The sequence below is a fragment of the Rhinolophus sinicus genome, linkage group LG18 (assembly GCF_036562045.2).
Source record: "Rhinolophus sinicus isolate RSC01 linkage group LG18, ASM3656204v1, whole genome shotgun sequence".
Taxonomy (NCBI): Eukaryota; Metazoa; Chordata; class Mammalia; order Chiroptera; family Rhinolophidae; genus Rhinolophus; species Rhinolophus sinicus.
Window position 1 is genome coordinate 7,186,933 of NC_133767.1, and position 27,200 is coordinate 7,214,132.

The 27,200-nt window shown below is 47.1% G+C and overlaps 1 protein-coding gene across 3 annotated transcripts in view; it reads right to left on the reverse strand.

Moving 5' to 3' along the window:
- SNX29 (sorting nexin 29) overlaps window positions 1-27,200 on the reverse strand; it is a 425,148-nt gene that overhangs the window by 279,522 nt on the left and 118,426 nt on the right. For all 3 annotated transcript variants that reach the window (XM_074322948.1, XM_019715145.2, XM_074322949.1), the window contains one exon: window positions 3,872-3,954. In XM_074322948.1, the coding sequence (XP_074179049.1) occupies window positions 3,872-3,954 (83 nt within the window). The remainder of the gene's footprint in view (window positions 1-3,871; window positions 3,955-27,200) is intronic.

A 27,200-nucleotide genomic window follows, 5' to 3' on the forward strand; every position in this document is an offset into this window, starting at 1 on the left:
ATTCATCAGCCCAGAGGACGTCAGGCTTAAACGGCAGTGTGGGCCTCTGGTCTCCCCAGTGGCTCTACTTCTCGTGACTGATGAAGTAACTGCTCTTCTGATTACACATCACTCTCTGTGTGCTTGGCTGACAGGAGTCCATTCCTAAGAGAACAGTATCTGAGGTGAAGGGGGTTCACCTGCTCCCGGGCCCCTCACTATCCGGACAGCAAGCCAACTCGGACACATCCTGTCTCAAATTGCAGCCATAAAATCGCTGAAGACGAAACGTGACTGCAGTGCCCTCCTGCTCATCCTCGGACACGCGCCTGCCCTAGCCTGGCTCCCTGGGGAGGACACAGGCTGTGCAAGTTCCTTGATAAGAGAGTGGATCACACGTCCATTGAGGCACAATGGCAATTTAATAGCCAAGCCAGGTCCCCATGGACGCGACGGTCCTCATGACATGGCTCTAAGGCTGGAGGGAGAGTCCCACATGCTCCAGGATGAGACAGATCCAAAAACACACACGGAGGCACAGCTTTTGGGAAATCCTTGGACCTCACCAAGGAACAAGAGCATTTGGGTGGTGAGTAACCCACCCTCACTCCTGGACCACATTAGGGGAAAATATTCTTGCAAATAGCTGATGAGGCCACCCAAAACTCCCTTCCATATATTGCTGATTAGATCATGGTTTTCTTAGAGGGACTACATCGCTTTTTTAAAAAAGGAGGAGGGTAGGAATTTGAAATTCGGTATCTGTAAAATTAGAGGTTGTCAAGAACCTACGCTAAAGGTCCATTTTAAGTTTTGTTTTGTTTTTATCCTGGAGGCATTTTCCCACAACAATGTCATAATGAAGGCGAGGATCCCAGCATAGTCCTCAGCAATCCCTTCGACCGTGAAGACATTTGGGCTGAAATTTACATTTACTCTTTCCCCTACAGATGAGCTCACAGTTTCATAAATAATTTGTTGCCAAAAGATAAAAAGAAGCTTCATATCCTCAAACTAGGAGGCTCATATTGTAAAGAACGCATGCTGAATTCCCCCCTAGAAACTGGGAAACCAGCATCCATCTCTGCGGCCATCCCGCTAATACCCAGAGCCAAGGAATTCGTAGATCAGCAAGGACTCTCCCTTTCCTGCTCCTCCAACTCCCCAGACACCCGAGCACCCCAGCCTGGCCAGAGAGACCCCAGCCACTGCAGCCTGGTCAGGGTTCACACTCAATAGTTTTCAATGAACTGAGTCAGCAGCCAGCTGTGGTTAAGGAGCGAATCTCAAGCTGAGTAATAGAGGACATCACTTGAAAATTAGGTGAAAGCTCTTGAAATGCTCTCCCAAGTGCAATTTTTAATGAGGCTGCTTCATGGTGCGGACATATCTGCTGCTCACTAGTATTTGTCAAGTGAGAGACGGACTTCACTAAGCAAAACAGGGCATCCGCGCGTGCCCACACTTGAGGACTTTCATAAAAACCTTCCACTGATGATGGCTCACAGACGAGGTAGATGGCCTTGAATTACACGCTAAGAAACAGAGGGGTAAGGGACCGCAGCTACACGGAGCAGCACAATAGCATAACTATCTCTGCTGCGAAGCATTTAAGGACGAGCTCCACCTCGTGCTGAAATGTCTCCTGCCCAGCTCTGGTTCCGAGCACGCAGACCGGGTCTCAGAAAAGGCAACCCCGGCGGCCGTGAGAAACCATTCTGCACACTGTAGGTTCCATGTACCCATTCGGAGGGAATCACTCCCAAAATGCTCCTACTTGGAGATGCATTTTATAGGGTTGGGCTTTTAAGTCAAAAGCAAGCCCAGCGGGGCTTCCTCTTTTCCTAGGCCTGACTTCTTTTTTTTTTTTTCCCCCCAATTTATTGGGGTGACCATTGTTAGTAACATTACATAGGTTTCAGGTGTACAATTCTGTATTACATCATCTATAAATCCCATTGTGTGTTCACCACCCAGAGTCAGTTCTCCTTCCATCGCCATATATTTGATCCCCCTTACCCTCATCTCCCACCCCCACCCCCCTTACCCTCTGGTAACAGGCCGGACTTTCTAATTGCACCAAATCAAAGTTCTGTGTAGGTAGAGTGTAGCTTTCTCAGAACACGGTGGTGTGGCCCACAGGTCACCTGCACTAGACACATATCTAGAGCCCCAGCCTGGAGCCACTGTAAGAACGCTTAAGGAGAGGAATTCTCTTCTCCTCTGAGAAGAGGCAGATTTAATAGGCCCCCCAGGTAATTCCTCTGCACACTGAACTTTCAGAACTTTACAATGCAAAGAACCAGGGATTTGGAAGAAAACGACCCGAGTTCATCTCCACCCCAGATACATATACTAGTTCCATAAGCTGTCCTGAGCCTCTGATATCAAACTTTTTAATATAGAGGAAAGAGACCTACTCACCACAGAGTTACGCAGTCAAATGAGAATAGCTTGAACTTGCTCCAAAAGGGTCAAGGGCTAGACAAATACTGTTCATTCAAAACATGTAAGGAATGGAATGAATGACTACAAAGCCAGGCACTGGGAAAACAAAGACGAGAAGTGAAAAGTCGGTAGACCAACATATACATAACTCCACATAACGAAATAAATTCAGGGCCATAAGAGCAACAACCACATGAAAAGGGTGACAAGCCCACAGAGGAAGCCAAGACTAATGGTTAATTCGGCAACGAAAACCCTCAGACTGGTAAGAGTTACAGACCAATCATACATGAAGTGAGGCATGTTATTAAAAAGAAAGTCACCAATATGTTGAGTCTGATCAAACTGAGACCATAAGAAATAAAAACTTCAAAGAAAAACCAAGTCTTTATACTACTATGCCAGCCATATCCAGATTCCAATCCTGCATCCTCTATCACATAGAAAATACCATGTACCGAGCACCTGTAATGTGGCAGATGTCACACTGCAAGCTTGGCGTCGTTTTGGTAAATCCCTGCAATGACCTCATGCCACTGGTGGGATGTTTCCTCTTACAGATGGCAAAATAACTCCAAGAGGTCACGTTCCAGGGGTTGAGCCTGAATTCCCATCCAGGTCTGGGTGACTCCCATGACCTGTGAGCACGGAGTGTATACCCTTTGTTAAAATGTCCACACTCCAAGAGCTCATTTTTGTTTCAGAAAATCTTACAATGGTCAGTGTGGCTGAAGGTTGCAAGACACTACAGCCAAAGTTAAACTGTTCTTTCTTCATGCTGACCTGAGAACCATTTTAGTGTTTTCATGACAGTTAAACTGCAGCCAAACTGCAGAGAGAAGAAGCATATGGCACCACCTCCTTTGTGAGAACGTGTCAAGTGATCGCTTTTCTATCTACTTGTATTTTGATTAATAATATCAGCAATAACTAAAACGTACTCAGTGCTTACTCTCTGGTAGACGTTATGCTAAGACGTCTACATGGATCGCCTCATGAGGCCGGTGCTGTCAACCACCCCTACTTCAGAGATGAGAAACCCAGGTACAGAGAGACTAGGAAGCTTAGCCAGACGGGATTGGAATGTGGTCAGCCGAAGCCCTGCGCCCTGGCGTTCTGTCGCTTTCACCCCAGCCTTGAGGTGACTCAATCACGCTGCAAGGTTCACTACCTTGTAAGTGTGTCAAGACTCTAGACATAAAATCCCTCAAGTACACAAACTTATATGACTGTTGCTAATAATCCAGCAGGTAAGTCTTACAATGTTAGTTTAGCAAAACTATACAGCAGAGCTTTCCATCTAATTGATTTTCTGGAGTCCTGTTTTTCTAATGCATCCGCCTATGTACTCATCACATAGAATGTCTCCTATGTGCCAGGCACAGACGTGATAAAGATGCAAAAGTCTGGCCCCCTCCCCACCCCAGCTCCGTCTCCCCCTCACCTTCAGCTGTTTGGCCTTCTCTTTTCAGCATCTGGACAGCTCCTACATACTTCTTCAGCTGGACTTTGAGCACCTCATTTTCCCTGCAGGTACAAGAATGTTAAAAAAAATATTTTTTTACATTGGCAATTGAGACTGGGGCAGGGAGGAGGGGAGTCTGTGTAAAGAAAAACACACAATGTGCAGCTTATAAATATTAATACATGTTTGAGATTGTCACTGGAAAAGACGACGTTAGCAAGAGCACATTTGCAGAATGCCTTTAAGAACTGTTCTTTCACGGTGGAAATAAGCTAACTGGTTCCAGTGCCCACAAATTCAGGATGCTGATATTTGCTGTGCTCACGTTACTTGAATCTGTCAGTCTGTTAGGTGCCCATTCTGTGTCCATTTACGGAAGCACAAACCAAATACTACCATGTGTATGCAACCTGGGGAATGAATCCTCTTAACATTTTTATTAACTGCTACCTGTATTGACTATTCACCATTTGCCAGGCACCATACGAAGTCTTCAGGTATCTCATTTAATACTTCCAAGGTATTATCACAACTCATTTTACAGATGAGGAAACTGAGGCACAAGGAGGAGAAGCAGTCGACCAAGTCCACACCAGCCCCCATGTAAGACTGTACTGTGAGACATGGAACTCAGGCGATGACAAGACCCCACTCTGAACTCACTCCCCAGGTATACTGGTCAAGGAGACGGATGGGAGGCTGGGGAGAGAAAACTACACTTGGTTGAGTATTTATGACATAGCTCAGACTTCACACATGTGACCTCACTGAATCAAGCATGCATTCATTCACGTATCCATTCTTCATTCAGTGGCGAAGTGTTTACTCAGTGCCTATAATGGCCCTGTAGGACTGTCCCCGTTTTACAGGAAAGGAATGGGGGCACGGATAAGGTCTCTGACCCCGGTCACAAATAGGGCGCACTGCCAAGGTCCGAACACAGGTCTCTCGGTCCCAAAGCCCAGAAGAGCTTTTCTCAGTTTTCTTCAGGATTTGGAGTTAGTTTCTCCCCAGCTACCCCAGAAACAGGGGCTCTTCCACATTTTCTGTCTCCACGTCACCCTGATTACCTTTAAATATGCTAGGAAGAGTTCGTCATGATGAAAAGAGCTAAGACTGGGTTTCTTTTATGATTAGGAAAATAAATTTAAAAATAAAAATGCTCCTTGCAAATTACCCAATTAGAAGACATTTAAGGAGTGTAATAATCAGCTGAAAACCCAACACCTTGAAATAAACCCAACAGTTCACAGCTATCCCATCACGCCTCTCGCACGCATGCTCACACACACACACACACATATATAATTTTTTAGATGAAATGTCTTTCGCACTCCTTTTTTTGTTTGAAGACTTTTCCCCTTGTTTGCTTATCTCTCACCCCTTCCCATGGCTGTCAACATGACAAACCTGGTAATGAACACATTTCTTCCGTGCTCATCTACTCACTGCAAACCCGACACACTTAAGTTGAGTTGATTTTATAAAACTGGATCATACTATACATTTTTCTGCAACTGGGTTTGTTTCATTTAATGATTCACCACAGGGAGCTTCTCACTTGAGCTATTTATGGGTGGAAATGGCATTCCTTGCTATGGATATGCCACAATTTACTCAGGGGAAAAACCTGAGACCACCCCTCATTGGTTCTGCCGTCTGTTTTCAATGTATCTGCCTACAACTCAGCCGCCAAAGACAGCATTTTGCCTATATTTGGCTTTTCTGCACTATATGTTGGCAGAAAGAACAACCGTACCAACTGCCGACACCACCACCTACTTCGGGGTCACCTAAGAACGCTACACGCGTCTCAGAAGCTTGAGAGAGAGGCACACACGGAGGAGTCCCTTCACTGTCAGCTCCTCCTAGACAGCCTGTCATGGGTGTTTTTACAGGTGTCTGCACTTTCTCTGTCTGTGACATGAATAGCAAACATCTGAAGCTAAACAACTAACATCCTGAAAAGCTTTGTGGGAGGAAAACTATTCTCCCAGGTACAGGGATTTACAGCTTGTTTTCTTGGGCTCCCTCAGCCCGAGTCCTGTCACGCATCCAGCCTAGTCCTAATGTCCACATGTGAATTCAAGTCACACGTGACCTGAAAAAGCAGGGGAAGAATGCAATTTACATGCACTTCTCTGTGGCACAATTTAACAACAGCTCGTGGCAGAACATCCCCCAAGAGGTGGCAGAGGCGGGTTCATTTCGGCCAACGGGCAGATGAGTCGTGTCAGGGCTTGGCTGCTGTCCCCTCCCATTAGCTCCCACCTCACAGGCCGACACTCGGCTTCCTTGTTCATCTGTGACTTGGCAGCCAGCACTGAAACGTTTCAAGTGGCTGCTTTACTTCTGGTTTAGATCAATCTCTTTGGAGCAGAAGGGCACACTGACCGCTCTGAAGAGGCAACCGGCTGCTGACCCCACAGACAGGACAAGGCCCTTCTGGTTTTTAATTTTTATTTTGGAGTCATTATAGATTCGCGTGAAGTTGCAAAGCTAATACCAAGAGGTCGGTGTGCACACCCTCGGCCCGGTCTCCCCAGGGGTTACATCTTACGTATCTGTGGTACCATAGCAACAGCAGGACTCACATGGGCACGTGGCGGGGGGTCCTATCGAGCTCATTATGTTACCTGCTGCTCAGAACAGCCCGCTGCCAGGTGTGTCTCTTGAGATGGTCACAGAGACATAAATGGCCTCGGCAGTCAGACGGGCCCGGCCAGTGAGTGAAGCAAACCAGGGACAGGACAGGAGGACACAGGGGCCAGGGTGCTTTGGCAAACTACACAGGTCTTGCCCCACCAAAAGGCATTAAATCTTAAGACGTCAGTGGCCCAAGAAGATAATTCCTAGACTCTGAACAACTATCCTGCAAGCAGCTAACAGGACTTTAATTTGTAGACAGAAGAACCATATGGAATTTATCATTCTGATTACCCAGTTCTCTGTTATGATTATCAAATAAAACGCCTTTTTATCTGACACCTCATGAGACAATGGAATGGATGGATTAATTACACGCATCCTGGCTACCAAAGGCCTGATGAATCGCGATGGCTGAAGCCCGTCCCCGGGGCCTTCCACACCAGCACCAGTCACGCGCCAGGTGGCCTCAGCCTGAACAGGTGACAGGCCAGGTGAGCGGAGATCAGCGCCCACCTCACTCCCTGCGCCCTGGGCCTGTCTTCGCTACACACCACCCTACGTGCATGCGTGTGCATGTGTGTACATGTGTGCACATGTGACAGTGAGAGTGACAGGGCCCAAAAGGCTACACACAGGGCTTCTGCTTTTAACTTGTTGTTCGACAAGTTAAAAAAAATTTTTAATTTAAAATTAGACTACGTTGTCTAATTTTCTATATCGAAGTAATGTTAGAAAACAAAAAACACTTTCATGGCCTCGTCTTAAAATGTTGTGACACAAAGAAAATGCTAAGAGGGACGACGAAGCTGCTATGGAGCAGGCCACCCCTTCCCTCTGTCTCCTCCCAGGCGGGGGAGGCGCCGTCGGCCTGGTGGCACGGCCAGTGCGCCTGAGCGAGGAGGCACAGAGGGTGCCACTCTGCCACTACGTCTTAGAGCGACTCTCCTCTTCACGGCATGGGACTTGCGTCCTCTCCGGCTCTTGGGTGGACAGAGCTCAGCTGAAGATCGGCCTGTGAGACCTGGCTCTTCCTGCAACTAACAGAGTAAATCAAATCCTAACACTCCCCCTGGAAAACCACCTGCAAAAGTTGGGGGTACAGCTGCTGCCGTTGCAAAGGAACTGTCAGAGCTCAGACCTTCCATGAAAAGGGCTGCTTGGAGGTCCTGAGGGTTCAACCAGTTTCTCCACCACTCCCCCACCCCCCAGCCCCCAGTATCGTCACTGGGGCTCCAGGAGCCGCTGGGGAACTTCTCTGATGTGTGACAGACTGGTCAGTGACGCATCTGTCGCCGGTTGGGCTCCTCTCCCCCAGGTTTTAGTCTTTCAGCTGCAACTCACACATCTGCCTTAAATGAGGAGGTACAGTGGGGGGGATCCCTCAGAGATTACTCTGTAATGGCGACACTGAGAAGTCTACAGCAGGAGGAGGCCCAGGGGTGAGGGTTTGGTCAGCTGGACTCCTTTGTGACCCAACCAACTGCAGTGGGAATCCAACCTCACACAGACAAACTTGCAGGAACTCCCCCACCCCCGCCCCCTGCTGCCTCTGTAGTACTTGTCCAATTCTTTCTGTGAAGGGTGGTGGGATCCAACTTCCTCACAGTTCAAAGAACAGAAACACAACACAAAGAGAATGCCCTGAAACAGAGTCTCCCAATGTGGAACGTTCCCAAGCCCACGTGAGGGGTTCACTAAACTTTTTCAGTCTCAAAAGTGTCCCCAGTGATCTCAGTATTAACAACCATGGTAAAATACCCAGCCCCTGAGTGGGTACTGGTCTTATTCTTTGCCTCTAACAACAAAAGTGATGGGCTGTCACTTCTGAGCTCAGTTAGAATGACAATGACATTCATCTGGGACGCTCTCTAGCTCCTGATCATTCGTGTTCTCTCCCTCTTCCTCTCTCCATCTCGGATCCCCAGCCACCCTGTCATGGATCCCTGGACACCCTGTGAGGAATAAGGTCTGCCAGCAGCCATGTGCATGAGCTTGGAGGCAGATTTTCCAGGCCCAGTGGAGCCTTGAAAGGACCACAGCTCCACGAACACCCTGGCACGACCTCATGAGACACCCTGAGCCAAAGGCTCCCAGCTAAACCATGGCTAGATTTTTGACCCCCAGGAACTATGAGACGACAAATATACTGTTTTAATCTGCTACATTTGGGGGTAATTTGTTACATGGCTGGAAACTAATACAGCTTTACATATATTCATTCATGTAATACTCATAACAATTCTATGAGGTGGTTTGATCCTCACTTTGGGGGTCTAGGAACAGAGAGGTAAAAACACCAGAGAGGACAAATCATGGGCCCGAGTACCCTCGAGTCCCTCCTCTGTCAAAGTGCAAGTCCAGCAGTCTGAGGAATTTCCACACAGCCAAATGTGTGCAAGGTGGATGTCGCTCTCTGCACCTCAGTCTATTCATCTGAATAATGGGAGCGTACTGAGGACCTCGCTGGATTGCTACAGAAAGTAAATAATTTGTACTTTCCTGAGACCTACTAAGTACCAGGTATTGTTTAGGCAACAGAAATGGAGGTGGTAGCAAGAAAGGCTAGGTCTCTACCTTCGTGGAAGTGATATTCCCAAAGGGGAGATGCACAAATCAGTTTGTGAATAGGCTACAGATGACAATGAGGACCTTGAATACTAACTACAGAAGCCACCCGTTAAAGGAGCTAAAATCCAAAACACCAACGACACCAAATGCTGGCGAGGACGTGGAGCCACCGGAACTCTGTCCTTGCTGGTCGGAACACCCAATGGTGCGGCCACGTTGGAAAGCAGTTTGGACGGTTTCTTGCAAAACTAAATATACTCTTACCATATGACCCAGCAATTATGCTCCTTGGTATTTACCCGAAGGAGCTGAAAACTTATGTCCACACAAAACTTTATACAGAATATTTAGCCACTTTATTCATAATTGCCAAAACTTGGAAATAATCAAGATAGCCTTTGGTAGGTGAATGGATACACAAACGGTCCAGCCAGACAATGGAATATAACTCAGTGATGAAAAGAACGCAGCCACAAAGCTTTAATAGGACGTGGAGGAAGTTGAAATGCATGTTGCTAAATGAAAGAAGCCAACCTGAAAAGGCTACAGACTGATTCCAACTACATGACATTCAAAACTAAGGAGACAGTGAAAAGGCCAGTGGTTGCCAGGAGTTAGGAGGGAGAGAGGGATGGACAGGTGGGATATGGGATTTTTAGGGCAGGGAAACTAGTCTGCGTGATACTGTAATGATGGGCACATGTCATTATACGTGTGGCCAAACCCACAGAATGTGCAACACCAACAGTGAACGCTGATGGAAACTACAGACTTTAGTTAATCAGGCATCAACATGGGTTCAATTGTATCCCATGTGCCCACCTTTGTGAGGTGTTAACAATAAGGGAAATGGGGGAGGAGGGCGAGGAAGGAGAGTGTGGGAACTTGCTACTTTCTGCTCATGTTTCTGTAAATCTAAAATTGCTCCCCCAAAAAGCCTATTAATTAAAAAATGCATAAATAAGTAAATAAAGCAAAGGGAAAGGATACAGAGCAGGGCGGTACTTTAGATGGGCGAGTCTGAGAAGGCCCTTCTGAAAGGTGGCAGAGGCCAGACCTGAAGAAAGTGAAGGCTCTGGGAGTGGGGGGGGAGGCTCGCCTGGGGGTCTTGCCCAAAGGCGGATTCTGATTCCAACTGTCTGGGCCTGGGCCTGATACTCAGCATTTCCGCCAAGCCTCCTGGGGATGCCGGTCTTGCCAGACCTTGGACCATGTGGAGTGTCGAGGTTCTGGGCAGAGGAAGAGCCAGGGCAAAGGCCCAAGGCCATCCTGCACCTGTTCCCGGAACTCAGAGAAGCCAAAGAGGCTGGAACAGGTGAGGAACTTCCAGGGACCCCTGGAGAGGTGTGGTAAGAAATGAGAACTTCACTTGAAGCCTGCGGAGCAGCCAGTAAAAGGTGTGTGCAGGGGAGGGGCCGTGCTACGTGGGGAAAACAGAGGGGGGTAGTAGATAGTGTGCTGCCCACAAGCAATCTGTGATCACCCAGCCAGGCAAGAAGTGATGGTGGCCAGCACTGGGGGGACTGGGGGTACCAGGGGAGACGCGAAGCATTCGGATATTTATGTGAAGGATTCCAGAAAGCCTTGCCAACTCCCACCCTCAGCCCCAAATACGCCTGCTGGCCACCCTGCCGGTTTCCTTAAAAGCATCAGGAAAGGAAGTAAATCACGGAGGAGGTGGCAAGTGCCTCTCAAACAGCTTCCGATGACTGCAATAATTAATGTTTGTAAGTCAAAGCAATTACGCCTGCCCCAATGTCAGAACAAACAACCGCAACTCCACACAGCACCACTCACTGGATAATTACTCAAAACAAAACCGAGGACCCTGTGAAGTGCGTTTGGTAATTCACAGGCACAAAACATCACAGGTGACGCACCTGCGGGGATCTGCTTTCCGCAGCGACGCTGGCACGAGGGCACCTGCGATCCACTGTCTGGCGGGACCGAGTAAGCGCTAACCATAGCCATAGCCCAACGACCGGAAGAACACGGCTGAGTGACCAGGCTATCCCGGGGAAACACGACGACTGTCCCCAGCAGCGACCAACAGAAGGCAAAAAGGGAGGCATAAACCACCGTTCTGTGGTGTTTATAGCCACTCCTAAGTATTCAAGGTCAAGCTCACTGCAAAATAAAACAGTCAGATTTGAAAAATCCTTTTTCTCAGACTGTGTGTTCCTCTGTTCGTCTCCTCAGACCCCAACTCCAGCCCCAGCACCTTTTTGAGGCCCTGGAACCTCTCGGCCCATCCCTAGGATGAGCACAGCACATGTTTCTGCATTGCCTTTCACAGAATACTCTGCGTCCCCACCCTCGTTAGCCTTCACCGTGACGACGACACTAGCAGCGAACACCGTCCAGCACTGGCTGGGGGAGGAGGACAGGGAGCAGGGTCAGCCAGGTTTTCAGACACCTACAAATACAGATGCCAAGAGGGAGACTCAGTGATTATCCTGCCAAGTGACGAGAGTGACAAGAGGCAGTCCTGGGATCCAAGCCCGGGCAGTGTGACTCCAGAGTCAGAACCTGACTGCCCTTCTGTAAATGCCTTTGTAACACAACAAACAACCAAAAGAGGTTAGGGGAAATAAACCCACCCAGCCACCCAGCCACCCAGCCACCCACCCAGCCAGGCAGCCAGAGGCTCAAGGTCGGGAGTCAAGGATGCCTCTTAGAGCACCCGTCCCAGGGCCATGGTGGGGAGACTGTACCAGGCTTTCGCACAGGCCATCCTGTCCCCCTCCCTCCCTTTTCAGCGGTCCAGGGCTCCTGGAGGAGCTCAGGTGACAGGCTAACACGGAACCCCACCCACTCCAGGATGTGGCCATCAGCCGTCACTGCACCCACCCAGCCGGGCGCTGGGACTCCTGTGCTGCGGCTGATCTGACACTCTGCCCTCAACTCCCCTGTCTGCCCGGCTCCCAGGTGAACACCTATAGATTTTGCAAGAGTGTCCTCAAAAGCCCTGCCTGCTAACCCACCTTTATCGCCCAGGGTTGGTGACCACTCCCTTTTCCGCACAACCGTATCCCAGACAATCCTCTCTCTCTCGACAAGTCTAGCACGTTAGTAACCCTCGCCTGTGCTCGTCTCCCCCCATCTAGACTGAGACCTTGAGGAGAATGGCTGGATCTTAGTTATCTCATTTCAGCCCATAACCATAAATACTGCCACTGTCTGCACTTGGCCGAGTGAGCAAATGAGGCTCAGCGGGGTGGATGATGGGCCAAGGTCACCGTGGGGTAGAGCTGGGATCAGTACATGGGCAGCTCTGCAGTCACATCCTTATGACCAGGCCAGGGTTCTTCCAATGTGGTCAGAGGATGCAGGATCTCCTACAATGGAATCAGCTGGAGGAGCCGTTCAGAAAACCGATTCCCCCAGCCCGCTTTTCCAAAGCCACAGGAGACCAGTTACGTACAGTGGTAACAATGGATCATGAGCTACTGAATAAAATAGAACTCCGTAAATAAATGGAAAGTCTAATGTATAATGTAACAGCTCCAACGGCTCCAACTACCTCCGCACAAAATACCTAATTGTAAAGAGAAAAAGGATGACTTCACAGTGGAGAAGGGGGGCAGACAGCCCCTCAGTCGGGATCAAAGCTAACAGGATCAGTCATGGGACAAAATGAAGGCATATGCACCGCCTGTGCGGCCCACCTCTGCGATATTCCTACCAAAGACGCAAGCACTGAATCAAACCATAAGCAAACAGTAAAGCAACCACACCGAGGGCCATTCTGCAAAACACACTGGCCTATCGTCTTCAAAACTGTCAAAGTCACAAAAGTCAAAGAAAGAAGGATTGTTTCGGGGGAAAGACGGAGGTGGGGGGACAAACATGACAATTAAATGCAACAAGTCATTTTGGACTCAATCGTTTTGCAAGAAAGGCCATCACGGGCCAGCTGGTGAAAGCGGAATGTGAAGTGAGGAGTAGATGGTAGAAAGGTACCGAGGTCCATTTCCTGATTTTGACTATTGCATGCAGTTCTGAAGGAGAATGTTTTGCTTGTAGGAAACAACACACCATCACATTCAGGGGTTTAAAAAAACAAAAGAAGTGAAAAGCAGATTCTCCGGCACTGCTGCAGAATTTAGCAACACATGCTCCAGGGTGGGCCTGGAGGCTGCATTTCAACAAGCATCCGAGACACTTCCGGGCCACACTCGAGCCCAAGAACCGCTCAAGCCATATCCTGTCTTCAAACCCTTTTAGAAAACAGTGGCCTCCGCCCTTGCTCAGGAAATCTGGCTGCTTCTCCTTTCTTTCCAGCCATTTTCTCTAGTAAGACTGCCAGGAAGTCTGCATTTCTCCTTGACTGTTCCCTGACCTGAGCTGTGTGAGCGGGGAGGCAGTGCATAAAAGCCTGTTTGAGTTTTCGTGCTCTCGCCCCTGTTCCCATCATTTCACGATTTCTTCTCTAAACCAGATCTCATTAGCCACCTGGAAAATTCCACTCAGAATGGCATGCTGGCCCCCACATTTCATATCCAGAGCCAGGGAAACAGCCCAAACAACTCCAGTAACTCGTGAAGGTAATTAATTGCAGATAACATACACCCAAAATACCCTGAGCACAACGGGAAAAATCACAGGGTTCTAAACTTAATAGCCGGAATCATACTTGACTGTCACTTCACTCACTCAAAACTCCTTCAAGTTACTTCTTGGGGCATTTATATGTCAAGAAGGCAGCTCACTGCAGTTCTTTGTGCCATTAGAAGTGTTTGCTTTGAGGTCAGACAGGCTGGCTCTGCCTCTGTGTGACCTTGGGCAAGTCACTTAACCTCTCTGGGCCCCGGTTTTATCACCTGTAAACTGCACTGGCCAGAAGAGAAATACAAAAGAAGTCAAGGTCATGAAAAATCAAAGAAACTGTGGAAGTGGTCCAGATTATAGGAGATTAAAGAATGGGAACAATTCAATGCAGTGTCTGATTCTGGCCTGGATCCTGGATCAGGCAAAGAAAATGGCCATAAAAGGCTTAATTGCCCCAATTGTTGAAATATGAATATGGGCTGCATCAATGTTCAATTTCTGGAATTTTATCATCGCACTGTAGTTATGTAAGAAACTGCCCTTGTTGTTAGGAAACACAAGTACCTAAGGGTAAAATGTCATGATATTTACAACTAACTCTTAAATGGATCAGGAAAAAACGTTTACATGGATAAATATAGATAGAGATTGATAAATCCATCCCAAATATGGCAAAATACTAATAATTAGTGAATCTGACTGAAGGGTAGATGGGAGTTCTTTTTATAATTACAATTCTTCAGCAAATTTAAGATAATTTGAAAATAAAAAGTGTTTTAAAAAAGAAACCCTTTGGAAACAAAGGTTCCCAGTCAACAAAAACATGGGTTTGTAATAACAGCCCACACAGTAGGTTTGAAAGGGTTACTGAATAGCTCATAACTGGCACTGAAAAGCCAAGCAATTTTGCTTGCTAAATATAAATACAACATATTAAATATTAAATAGTACTTGGAATAACAAGGTCCAGCTACTATTAGTACTTTGATAAATGCTGTGGTTCAGATGGATGGAGTTCACGAAATCTGCCCACCTCCTTTGTGGGAATGCCGGGGGGACCACTGAGAGAGCCTGGAAAACACCTCGGAGGGAGAGGTACAAGTGAGGGGGGTCCCTATTATTATCTGCAACCTGCCTATGAGGAAAGCGGGGAAAGGCCTAGGATGGCTCCCATTCTGTCAAAGAGGCACTGTGTGCCTGGGATTTGGACCTGCCATGGAGGAGCTGTTGTGACGGACACAGGGTTTGGAGGGAGGGAGGGAGGGAAGGAGGGAGGGAGGGAGGGAGGGAGAGAGAGAGAGAGAGGGAGGGAGAGAGAGGGAGAGAGAGAGAGAGAGACAGAGAGAGAGAGAGAGAGGGAGAGAGACATCCCACATCTGAACACCAAGCTGAAAATTCAAGTTGGCTCTTGAACAAGTCACAACAGTCTCATCAAATCCCAGTCTCTTGAGCCCACAGGCAGAAAATGTGGACTATGAATGAAGCAGAAATAAAAAGGTAACAAAAATACAATGGAAGGCAAGCAGCAGAGAGAGAGAATAAGACAAAGGAGGGGGATATTCCCACTCATCCGAGCCCCAAGGTGTGGCTTGTAGACATGCTCTTTTGAGAGAGAGAGAGAGAGAGAGAGAGAGAGAGAGAGAGAGAGAGAGAGAGACTGATGTGGTTTTAAAATAGATGCAAATAATTAAAAATCAATTTCCCTGAAAGATCTAGGTTTCCACCTTCTCTTGAAAACTCCCCGTGCCTAACCCCACGGCCGATGTGCCCTTGAGGTCACTCACGGCTGGCGCTAAGGAGTTGCTGCTCATTCAGAGGACAAACGCTGTCCAGTTCCCCAAGGACTCCCCCCTCCTTCTGGCTCACACATGGCCTGCTTTATTCATACCCATTGCCCACCTGGCCCCAGCAGGAATTCCAGTTTCAGACTCTCTACTGCACATGAACACAAATTCCAGAGACAGCTGCACCATGGGAACTTCGGGTCAAAGCAAGCACTGACATAAAATTTAGGTGGCTTCTGTTCAGCAGCCACGACAGAACTGTCCTTGGCTGCTCCAATAAGCACATTTGCCTTGATGCCAATCAGATGAGTGCCCAAATACCAATGGAGTCCAGGAAGCTAACCAGGCATGGAGGGAGCTGGAGGCCACTTATTGTGAAGGTGAATTGGAACTCCCAGGAATAAAGCAACCAGTAGGAAGGTGGGAGAGATCCAAATCTGTACTGCTTTTATTCGTAACATGGCTGCTTCTAGACCATGAGCTCCTTAAAAGCAGGAACTTGGCCCTGCCCGATTTCTGCATCCCCAAATCCAGCAGAGTGCATGGTACAGAATTCAGGCTCAAGGTCAGACAGTCTGATGCTGTAACAAACAAAGGCAATTCATAAACCTTGTTTTGTTTGGAAGCTGAATGGGGAAATGGCTAAAAAAGACACCTTAGGAACAATTAGGGAATTGTGAATAAAGACTGTGTTGGATATCATAGAATTATTGCCAGTTTTCGTGGGCCTGGTAATAATATTGTGGTAACGTAGGAGTCTATCCTTACTCTCGGGAGATAAATGTAGGAGGTTTGAGGGGTAAAGAATCACAGTGTCTGAAACAATTTCCAAATAGTACAGAAAAAAAATACATATGGATAAATATATATTTACATATACACATGTGTATCTGTCTACTCATGTTTATTTATTAAGAAAAAGAGTGGAAATAAAGATAAATGTGCAAAATACGAACAACTGGTGAATTTAGGTGAAGGGTATGTGTACCTAAGTTTATGGTATTAGTCTCCCACCTTTTCTTTAGGTTTGAAATTTTTTCAAAGTAAAAAGTCAGGGAATTTCTTTAAAATTAAGAAATGTTTGATGAATAAACAAATGCATAATAAATCTCTAAGCAAGGCTCAAAATGACATTGCCACACCCCACTGAAGGTGAACGGATGAAGCCACTCAGACCAGAGGAAAGTGGCTGCGGGCTCGGGCCACCTCAGTCCCTTGTGGTGGCCCCCAGAGGCCTGGTGGCACCCTCGCCGGGCAGCTCTGCTCTCAATGAGTGAAGGTTGTTCGCAGCCAGCAGAGCAGTCACTAACGTGCTGCAAAATGAGCTCTGATCCACAGGAATCAATAGGCCTATTACCAGCTGACTGTTCACCTTCAATTTCACCCTCACTGATCGCTTGCTTCTTTTGTTTTGTCTGGTGGGATTATTATCATGGGGAGAATTTATTAGTATTATTTTAAAAGCCTATTTAGAAAGGGATTCTGGAAAGACAGTAACAACACCAGCATAAGTTTTTAGTCTCTTTAAGTGTGTGTGTGTGTGTGTGTGTGTGTCTGTGTGTTCATAATAATTGGATAGTAAAACAAAAGCCCACAGATAATATAACTAAGCTGGGTGGCAAGGTGCCCCCCAAACCCCAAACTATAACCAGCAAGGACACACCACAGCCACGAGGTCTGTGTGGCATCTGCATCTGTGGAGGAGAATGCAGAAGACGACACTGGGCATCTGATGAGATATCCTGAGAAAAGAACCCCCAAATCACCACCAGGTGCTCCCTGGAAAGGATGGCATGCTGGGCCGAGTTAAGAGCTACAATACAAGTACGATGAGGACAAGGGACCCCAGTGACGCTGAAGGGCTAACGCAGGCTGGCCTCCATTTCTTCTCAGAACTGTCCCACGAGGACTCCCAGGGCAGGAACCCACAGTGAGGGGAACAAATGCTGCAGTGCAGTTATAATTGAGCAGTACAGAGACACTAGAGGTGAAGGAAAGAAAAGCTCTAGAGAAAAGTAGGGGAGGAAAGCAGAGGCAAGAAGTTAAAGAAGTTTAAGGAAACCTGGTTGTTACATGAAAACAACAGGGAGGGGAGCTGAGCTCTAAAATTAGAAAAAGCTGCCCTCAACCTCACCTCAGTCCAGAAGCTTAGTTTCCTGACTACACATAAACAAGAGCAACAAGGAAGTATCCAGATAAAATGCCATACAAAGTTAGAAGAAAAAAGAGACTAACAAGTAGAATATATCTACAGATAACTGAAGGCATGCCAGAAATATCCATTCAGCTGAAACCTTCCATTTCAAACCAGGTTAAAAGACAACAGGGACATGATACAAGACATGAAAGAACATAAACCAGAATTAGAAAAACTCAATAAAGAGGCGACAAAACACAGAAAAGTGAAAGAAAAAAATTCACAAGTGAAGACCAACCTCAGAAGAACACCTAGAAAGTGACAAGAGCAAACTTAAAAAAAAAAAAAAAAGAAGAAGAAAAAAACTAAAAGGAAACAAAAAAAGGGATTAAAAAAAAAAAAAACTTGAGACAAGAAAGTAACAGATATTAAAATAGGCAAACAAGAGCCAACATAGGGGAAAAAGCCTCCCCTGGAGAGGAAAACCAAAGGGAAGGAACAGACACTAAACAAGGGTACGAAAAAACTTTGTTGAAATAAAGAAATTTGAAATTGCATATTGAAAGAGAACACCAAGTACCTGAGAATAACTAATTCTGAATGAGTAACACCAAGATGCATTCCAGCAGAATTACTGAACTTTAGAGAAAGAGAAGAGCTCCTTCGGGCAAGTGACTCCTAAGGGAATGAAAATGACATTACCATCCAACTTTGACAGCAATGCTTCCCCAAAATGTACTAACATGTAAGATACTCAAAAACATACAAACAAACAAAACAAAACAAAAAACACCATGATGTAAGGATTTGAGATCCACCAAATTGATTTTCAAGTACAAAGAACACAAACTCCTAATAACATTTAAGAACTACTGGAAAAATACTGTTCCCATGAGCCCGCCTGCAGAATCTATCAAAGAACAAGCTTGAGATTGCCAAAATGACAAGGCAGCAACAGAACTGCTGGGAAAACTCACAGAATTTACGTCAACTTCTGGAACTAAGATTAAACAAGGATTAAGGGGAAAGAGTAAAGTCTATTTTGGCTCTATTCTCAGGTAATATAGATATAAAATGAATATTTTTTCAAGAATGGAGGAGAACGGGGAAAGCATATGTGAAAAATTTTATCTGTTCTCAGCAATTACATTGTGCCAGTATTTTTGGCGTTATTCTGAGACTTTACAGATTATCTATACATAGGAATATATATTTATATAAACATATATTTTTTAAATAAATTACCTCTGTTTGTGCTATTTCCAATTTAAATTCATTATCACAGAGTTGTTTACTTACCCTCTTTTACGTTACATTTGTATGTGCTTTTCGCCTCATACAAAGTATGTCCAGGTCATACAGGATCATAGAATTAGCACACACCACCATAACTCATGCGCTTTCTGCCACAATGTATACACAATAGACTCAGAATAACAATACTGCTGGAGTAGGGACTCAAGTTGGCCCAATATGCTCCTTCCAAGTTACACATTTGTACAAAGAAAACAAGACATCATTCAAATTAGTCTGAACTTTACGAACTCTAATGACTCAGGTCCACAAAGATACATGACCACCACTGGAAAGTCAAAGAGAGGGAAAAGGGAGAGGACCCCATGGTATACAGGTGACTTGTTCAAGGGTCAAGTCCACGGTGGGAATCCGTGTGTATGCAGAGGCCCGACTGTAGTTATATGCAGATCGTCAACTGTGCAGGAGGTCGGGAGCCGAAGCCCCATGTTGCTCAAGGGTCAACTGCACACCAGACAGTCCTGCTTTGACTGCCTGGTGAATCCACGTACCTACCAGTCTCCTCTCCACAAAAAGAAGAGAAAAAGGCCTATTAAACGAGCTTCCTGGTTATTCTGGGTTCCATATTGTTTCCAGGACCACAGGCCTTTTTCTTCAGGAAGTTTGGCTTTTTTGTGGTCCTGGTTGATTGAAAGGTTGCTGAGAGCCAGGAGGCTTTGTGGAATCTCCGGATCTGGTGGGTGTCCTGACAGGGCTGCATTCCACGGGGCCACGGGCAACGACTGCCTCCACCTTCCCTCTCAAATGAGCACAACTCAAGCCTCCCATCTCTTCCCTCCACAGTAACAGCAGACAGCAGCCCCCTTCAACACAATAACTACCCACAGATCATGGCAGAGGGAAGGGAACATGATCAAAAGAGACCAGAGGAGTCGCCTGGCCACTGCGGCTGAGCCCTGTAACCAGGTAATGTGCACCCTGCCACGTCCCCTCACGGCTCCTCTTCTGGAGCTCCGTGCATCGTGGAAACTCCAGCTGATATTTCCTGCCTTGGTCCCATCCCATGTCCAATGAATACTAATCAAATGAAAATACAATGATGCAAAGCCTATCTGAGCAACGTGGTGGGGACAATCAAGTCTAAGACAAGACAACTGTGGGTTATGGCTGGGTAGCTCTTTTCAATAGTCAGAGAGAGGTGACATGAGCTAGGGAAGGCCAAATACCACCGAATCTTGGCTCACAGTACTTTCCTGACAAGAAGGGGGGCTCCATGGAGACAGAGAATTTCCTGACTGGGACCCTGCGGCATCCTAAGTGTTGAAATTACCTCCGACCTTGCACAGAGCAAGTACTCGGCAAATACTGGCACAATCAATGAATAGATGTTACATAGGAAGCACTAGATAAAGAATTCATTCACTCATTTTTTTAATGAGAAAAAAAATAACTGAGCACTGTAAATGTACTAAAAAACACTAAATTGCTTTCTTTGCGTGAATAATATGATGTGTCAATTATATCTCAATAAAGTTGTTAAAAAACAAAAATAATTGAGCATCTAATATATATATACCAGGCACTGAGACAAGCACGAGATGTAACCAACAAGCTCTGCCTCTCCAGAAGGTGAATGTCTTTCATTAAGACCCTACACAGACTAATCCCCCCACCAGGGAAGAAAAACCACAAGCACAGTCATGAGGGGCCTCATCACATGTGGATTATTAAAATGGAATCATAAATTCATCAAGTTTGTATCACATACAGGAAAAGCCAGCCCAACTCACTCCCATCCCCATTTTACAGCTGAGCAAACTGAGGCTGTAAGGAGAGCAGCTAGCCAATAGTCACACCCAACAGAGAGGCAAAATAGATGAAAATCCACATAGCCCGACCCCAGAAGTAGCATATTTTCCCACACACCACACCACTTTTGGTCACAAATCCTAGGGAGAAACTTGCCTCCAGCACTGACAAACACGAGTTGCTGAAAACAAGCTAGGATCATGTGGGGACAGTGAGCATCATTCATCCTGTAGATTGTTATTAGAGAGCAGGGCTCAGATGGCGTCACAACTCCTATCACAACTCACACTAAAACAGCACATATGCCCAGAATACATAACTTCTGGGACATGCGCTACCCCCATTTTACAGAAAAGGACACTGAGGCACGGAAAGGTTAATCAGTTTGTCCCAAGTACTCACAGCTAGTAAGCACTGGACCTAGGAATTGAACTTGTACCTCGTCCAAAGTTGGGAGAAGAGACATCAGTTAATAATGTATTCATCTCCTAGGGCGGCCATAGCCAAATACCACACACCAGGTGGCTTGAACAATGGAAATTTATTTCTCACAGTTTTGGAAGCTGGAAGCCCCAGACCGCCATGTAGAAGGTTTGGATTCTCCTGAGGCCCCTTCCCTTGGCTTGCAGATGGCCGCCTTCTCTCTTTGCCCTCACTAGTCTCTCCTCTGTGTGCACGTTCCCGGTATCTCTTCCTCTTCTTAGGAGACCATCCATGGATTGGATTAGGGCCCCACCCTCATGACCTCATTTAACCTTAATTACCGCTTCCAAGGCCCTATCTCCAAACACAGCCACATCGGGGGTTAGGGCTTCAGCATACAAATGTGGGGACTACATAGCTGAGTCCGTAACGGTGACCTACTTCTGCCAGGCAGCCAACGCCTGCTGCAAATTTATAACAAAGGCAGTGAAACGCAGCATAGTAATAGATAAGTAACCATTTAGATAATCCTTCAACATTGACCCTAAAAATAAAATAATCCCCAAATGAGCATTCCCAAGCCAATCTGCCTCTAGAAGTTACCTAAAGAGTAAATGAAATACGATTAATTTTTGTTGGACCTCTCAGGAGAGGACACTAAGCCGCCTATCTCAGGGACAAAAGAATCGAGATTTTAAAAGATTACCAATACTTGCGTTTTACAGAAACATTTTCTTCTCCTGAAAATCCAAAGGGCAAAACCCCCAGACACAAAATCTCCTTAAATATGCTGTTTATTGCTAAGAGGCGAGAGAACTTAGCAAGTTCCAAATGAGCCACTCAACACAGATTACATGTTCCTATCACTTGTAACCTCCTAAGCTTTTCATCACTCATTTATAAAGCACCAAGAGCATCAGCGTGTGGAAAACAAACCTGTTCCTCTGGTTTTTAAATGAGCTCGGAGAATTCTTTTGTGCAGCTTCAAATGCCACCTTGAAAGTTGGTGAATGCCACACGAGGTGGCTTTCCTGCCATCGTGAAGTCCTCTTAGGTCAACTTGAGCTAATGCTGCTGCAGAGTTGGCTGAAATGCAACGCTAAATCTCTCTGCCTCCCGTCTGCCCCACAGCGGAAATATTAGTTCCTCTCACCCTTTCCTCTGAGCAGAGGTCAAGGCTGAAAATCTCCAATGACTTATGTGGCCAAGGTGGGGCCTTCTCCCTGCCCTTCCTTTCAGCAGTCACGGTGGTTACGAGGTAACTGAGGGCCACCTGCTCTCTTGATGTTTCACTCCTTCATCCCTCCCACACTGCTGGTTATTCCAGCAGCTCAGGAGCACAGGGCAGGTGCCCAGCTACCTCCCAGCAGGTGGCTGCTGTGCTTAGCGACGGCGCAGTTAGTCTAAGATGGGCACTAGCAGGAGCCTTTCATTCCAGATGGAGACTTTGAGCTAATCAGAGTCATTTTTGCTGAACTGCCACCAAGCAGCAGAGGGGTGGCAGCAAAAGACGTAAGAGAGGAAACATCTCCGCAGGCATCTCCCAAGTTGGGAGATGAAGCCTTCCCTTCCCCACAGGTTCTAATCAGCTCCAGAAGCAGGGGTTTGGCTGCCGGTTGGCAGAGAAGCATCTCCTGACATGCACGTAGGGGAAGCTGCACGCCACAGTGGGACAGGACAGGGCTGGAATTTGGAGTCAGAAGACCCGGATGCAAGACCTACCTCAGCACCTGACCACTTACCAGCTACACCAGAGCTCACCAAACTGCCCACAGACCAAGTCCAGCCGCCACCTGTTCTTGTAAATAAAGTTGTATTGATACACAGCCGCAATCATTAGACGATGTCCTCTGTGGCTGCTTTCACACCACAATGGCAGAGCTGAGTAGTTGTAGCAGAGACCACATGGCCCAGAAGGCCACCTAGTCCTGTACAGAAAAGGTTTGCTGACCTCTGTGCCACTTGCTACCTGACACAAGTCACTGTCATATCTTTGAATGTCAGTGTCCATTCCCCTTCAAGTGAGAAGTGCAAGACCGTCTGTCCTTCCTATCTCAAAGGGTTATAAAAATCAAATTCATGCATCATACCACATTAATGACAACGATAACGCTTTGAGCCCTGAATGTAAGCACTTTGTCCGGGTTATTTAATTTCATCCTTACAACCACCCTATGAGGAGGCTAATATTAGGGAACCGGGAACCATTTTATAGATGAGGACGCCGAGACTCAGGGGAGTGAAGGATGCTGACCAAGACGACACCCCTAGGAAACGGCGAGTGGGGGTTCAATCCCAGCTCCGCACGCATCGGTCCCCCTCTTCCTCTTTCAGGACCCGGGGACACAGGTGCTGGAGGCGTTGACCATGACACCAGGGAAATGACAGCTCTCAGCCCCACACAGCCCCCGTGACACCCTCCGGCCTGTCTCCCTGCTTCCCCTCCAGCCCTGCCCCTCTCTTTTCTTCTATGCTCTCCCCCTAAAATTGCCAAGAAGAGCTGCCATGTTCAGTTTATTTCTTTAGAAAACACACAGAGCCTGCATTTCCTGAGCAAAGCCAGACAACACGAGAGTCACTTCGGGTCCCAATTGGCACTTCGTGCTTATGCAGCCCTTCATGTTGTTAAGCAGGAAAAACACCACCAAAACAACCCTCTGAATCAGAAAGTAATTCTGCCAGAATATGGACTCAACGTTTCTGGTGTAATTTAGAAAAACAAAACAAACAACATGTGCCCAGAACAATGCCACTTGTTTAGCAAGTCAGGGTTCTCATTCGACCCTCACACACAGAAAGACTGGGGTTCATGGGAAACGGAGGCCCAGAGAGGCCAAAAGACTTGCCTGAAGGCACACAGCTGGTAAAGAGCACAGCTGAGAAGTAAAACTAAATCCCTGACACGCCACGAGTTGGGGACACAGGAGACAGAGGCTGATGTGAAAAGTAACTTCCTACAACCATCATTAGAGAAACATGAATTTCACCCCCATGCTGTATTATCCCGAAAAGTTAGGCTCTCTACCCTTTTGGCCAGGAGAAATTCCTCTGCTCTTCACTTCCAAGAATCGTTTCTAGGAAGAAATCCCACGAAGCGTCCCACACAAGAAGGCGCCTTCCGGCGTCCTTGGTATCAGAGCGTCCTTGTGTACAGAGCAGTCGGTCGCACTAGTGCTTCAGAAGACACTGCCCTCCTTCCAAAAGGCAATCAAAGCTTATGTTGAATATTTCAAGGATAAAAATCGACCTAGAAAAGTAGGCTGAGAAAAACTGTTTCGCTGAGTCAGCACTCAGAACCTGAAGGCTCGACAATTTTGACTGCATATATCACTCGTCCCTTTCCTTAGGCATCAGGGAGTTGACCTGAAACCAAAAAATGACGGCGCGTTATCTATCTTCTCACGCCACTAAATCGATGAATGGCTTACAAGTCACATATGTGCCACCAAATGACTAGAAAGCAGAGTGTCGTAAAGACAAAGGTGTTTGCAGATGGGGTGTCACTCAAGCGACTCTATGCTTCAGGTCGATTACCTCGAAAAAGCATGTTTGCAAGACTGAGTGACGATGACAGCAAGGCAAAACCATGGGCCCATTACATTCATCCTCATTTCTGTGTGAAACCAGCTGTTTTCCACTTAATGAGAAGTTACTGTCTCTCGCAAAGTTCTGATAAGTGTTCCTTATCTGTCCCTCAAAAGACTGAACACGACAAATGCTTGATTCATTCATATGGCCGTGATGCAAACTCAAGAACAGCCGTGGGAGAAGTGAGTCAAAGAAGCAGGAATAAACACACTCCATATGAATTTCACTGCCCAAAATAAGACAGTCCCATGATTAAAAACAAGCCAAATGATCAGACTGCTCGTACTGCTTTCAAGTGCCAGCCCATTTCCAAGTGAGAAGTTAAAAAAATATATTATCAACCAAAAAGGAACACACTCGTAAACAGTACTAAAAATCTCAAAGTTGTAACGCTGGGCCGTAGGAAAAATGGAGCAGCTAAAGCCTCACATCTATATAATCAAGGATTCCCAGGTACATCTCACAGGTCCCGAGGACCTACTAATTCACTATTGCACAGGTTTTCTTCAACTGGCGTAACTGTTAACCAGAAATCTCCGTTAACTGGAAACTGTTTCCCAAACTCCTTACGGCGGCCTCCTCAGCCTACTTTGGAACCTCACTCCCCTTCACGCATTCTGCTCCGGTCACACTAGCCTTCTTGACGTTCTTACACACCTCACGCTCCTTCTCACGTCAGGGCCTTTGCGTATGCCCTTCCGTCCACCTGGAGCATCTGCCCATCCTCCCTGCTCCTCTGTGCCCAGCCCCACCGGAAGGCCGTCCTCCCTAGGAAAGCAGCTGTTCCTCCCCACATGTCCCTGCCAGCTGCCCATCAACCATCTTTCACTGTCTTCTCGGTACTTACACTATGTGAAATCTGATTTTTCATTTCCTTGTTACCATCCCTCTCTCTACCCCACCCGAATGTCCAAATCTGAACACATCTGCTCCCCACCCACTCCTGCCTGAGCCCTGCACCAGGCACTACCACCGGCCTCCAGCCATCCAGAAACGGCACCGGCATCGGCGAGCATCCATTCCCCACACCGAGTGCCAGGGCAGGGAGTGGCCCCCGGCCCGGACTGAACCCTGCGGGCAAGGGTTTCGTCTTATTTTACCATCGTTGCCACTGTGCAGCACACTGACCTGCACGGGGCAGGCGTTCAGGAAGCATCTGCATTCAGGGAACATTTACTACGCGCCTCCTATGGAACAGGCCCCATTGAGAGAGCAGGGGCCCAACGTGAACAAGACAAGCTCCAGTGGTCAAGAGTTTCCCGTCTAGTTCGGGGTCTCAAACTACAGCCCATAGGCCAACTCCATCGTGCCACCTACTTTCTGTCATTCTTTAAATGCTTTATTGAGATATAATTTACCTACCACAAATTCCTGCTCTACTTGTTTTTGTACATAAAGTTTTATTGGAACACAGTCATGCCCATTCATTTACTTATTCTCTGCGGCTGCTTTCTTGTTACAGTGGCAGGTGGCATCAGAGACCATATAGCCCGCTACACCACAAATATTTACTTTCTGGCACTTTACAGAAAATGTTTGCTAACCTCTGGTCTACCAGGAGGGTGGAGGCCCCTGGACAAGACCAGCAGGCCAACCAAGTAAAAGCTGATTTCAGGGGTCAGAGTGCCACAAAGAAAACATGTCAAGGTCCTAGGACAGGAGTAGGTAGACAGACGAGGCCCCTCTGAGGTGGTGACATCTGCACTGAGCCTGGGTATCCTGAGAAGGAGCCAACCATGCCAAGATCTGAGGAAAGAACATTCCAGAAGGGTAACAATCAAGTGCAAAGCCATGAAGCTAGGTGAAGCCCAGTCACAGCCCAACAGACAACAGATGGCACACAGGGGGAGACCATTGTGTTTCATGAAGAGACTTTATAGCGGGGAAGGTGAAGAGAAACCAGCAAGGGATGGTAATGGACTCAGGGGCTGCCAGCGGTGGGAAGCCATCACCCCACAGTCCTCCAGGAACAAAGAGTGAAGGGAGGTGGTGGTTACGGGAACACAGCGTGACACAGGCGGGCATGTAAGGGGCTGCGGCCTCCAGGACAGGACACAGCCACCGCCAACCCGAGGCCTGGCAGGGCGCTGGAGGAATAAATGTCCTGCCCTTGCCTTCCTCCAGCCACGCCTTCCATTGACCAAACAGGCCAAGCGCCACCAGAAGTGGGGGCAGGGAAGCCCAGGGACAGAATTCATCAGCTGCATTTTCTGGGGTGCAGAACAAGGGAGAGGAGAGTGGAGAGTAAATCCCGAGGGAAAACACAGTCTGTACGGCATTCCTTGTAAACCTAAAGGTCAGCTGTGGCTGCAAGGGCCGTCACTGGGGTTAATAATACAACCTCAGACGATGCTCTGAGGTACCAAATATGCCGACTCTTTGGGGAAAAGAAGCACTACGCAAATGAAGGATGAAATTACTGTTACTGTCTCTGTCAAAAACGTAATCAGATGTGTGCTTGAACCACTTATAAAATGTCAGGATTCCTGAGAAGAATTAGGAAAGCAAAAAAAGGATTGTCTGCATATCTCAAAATCACACGTGC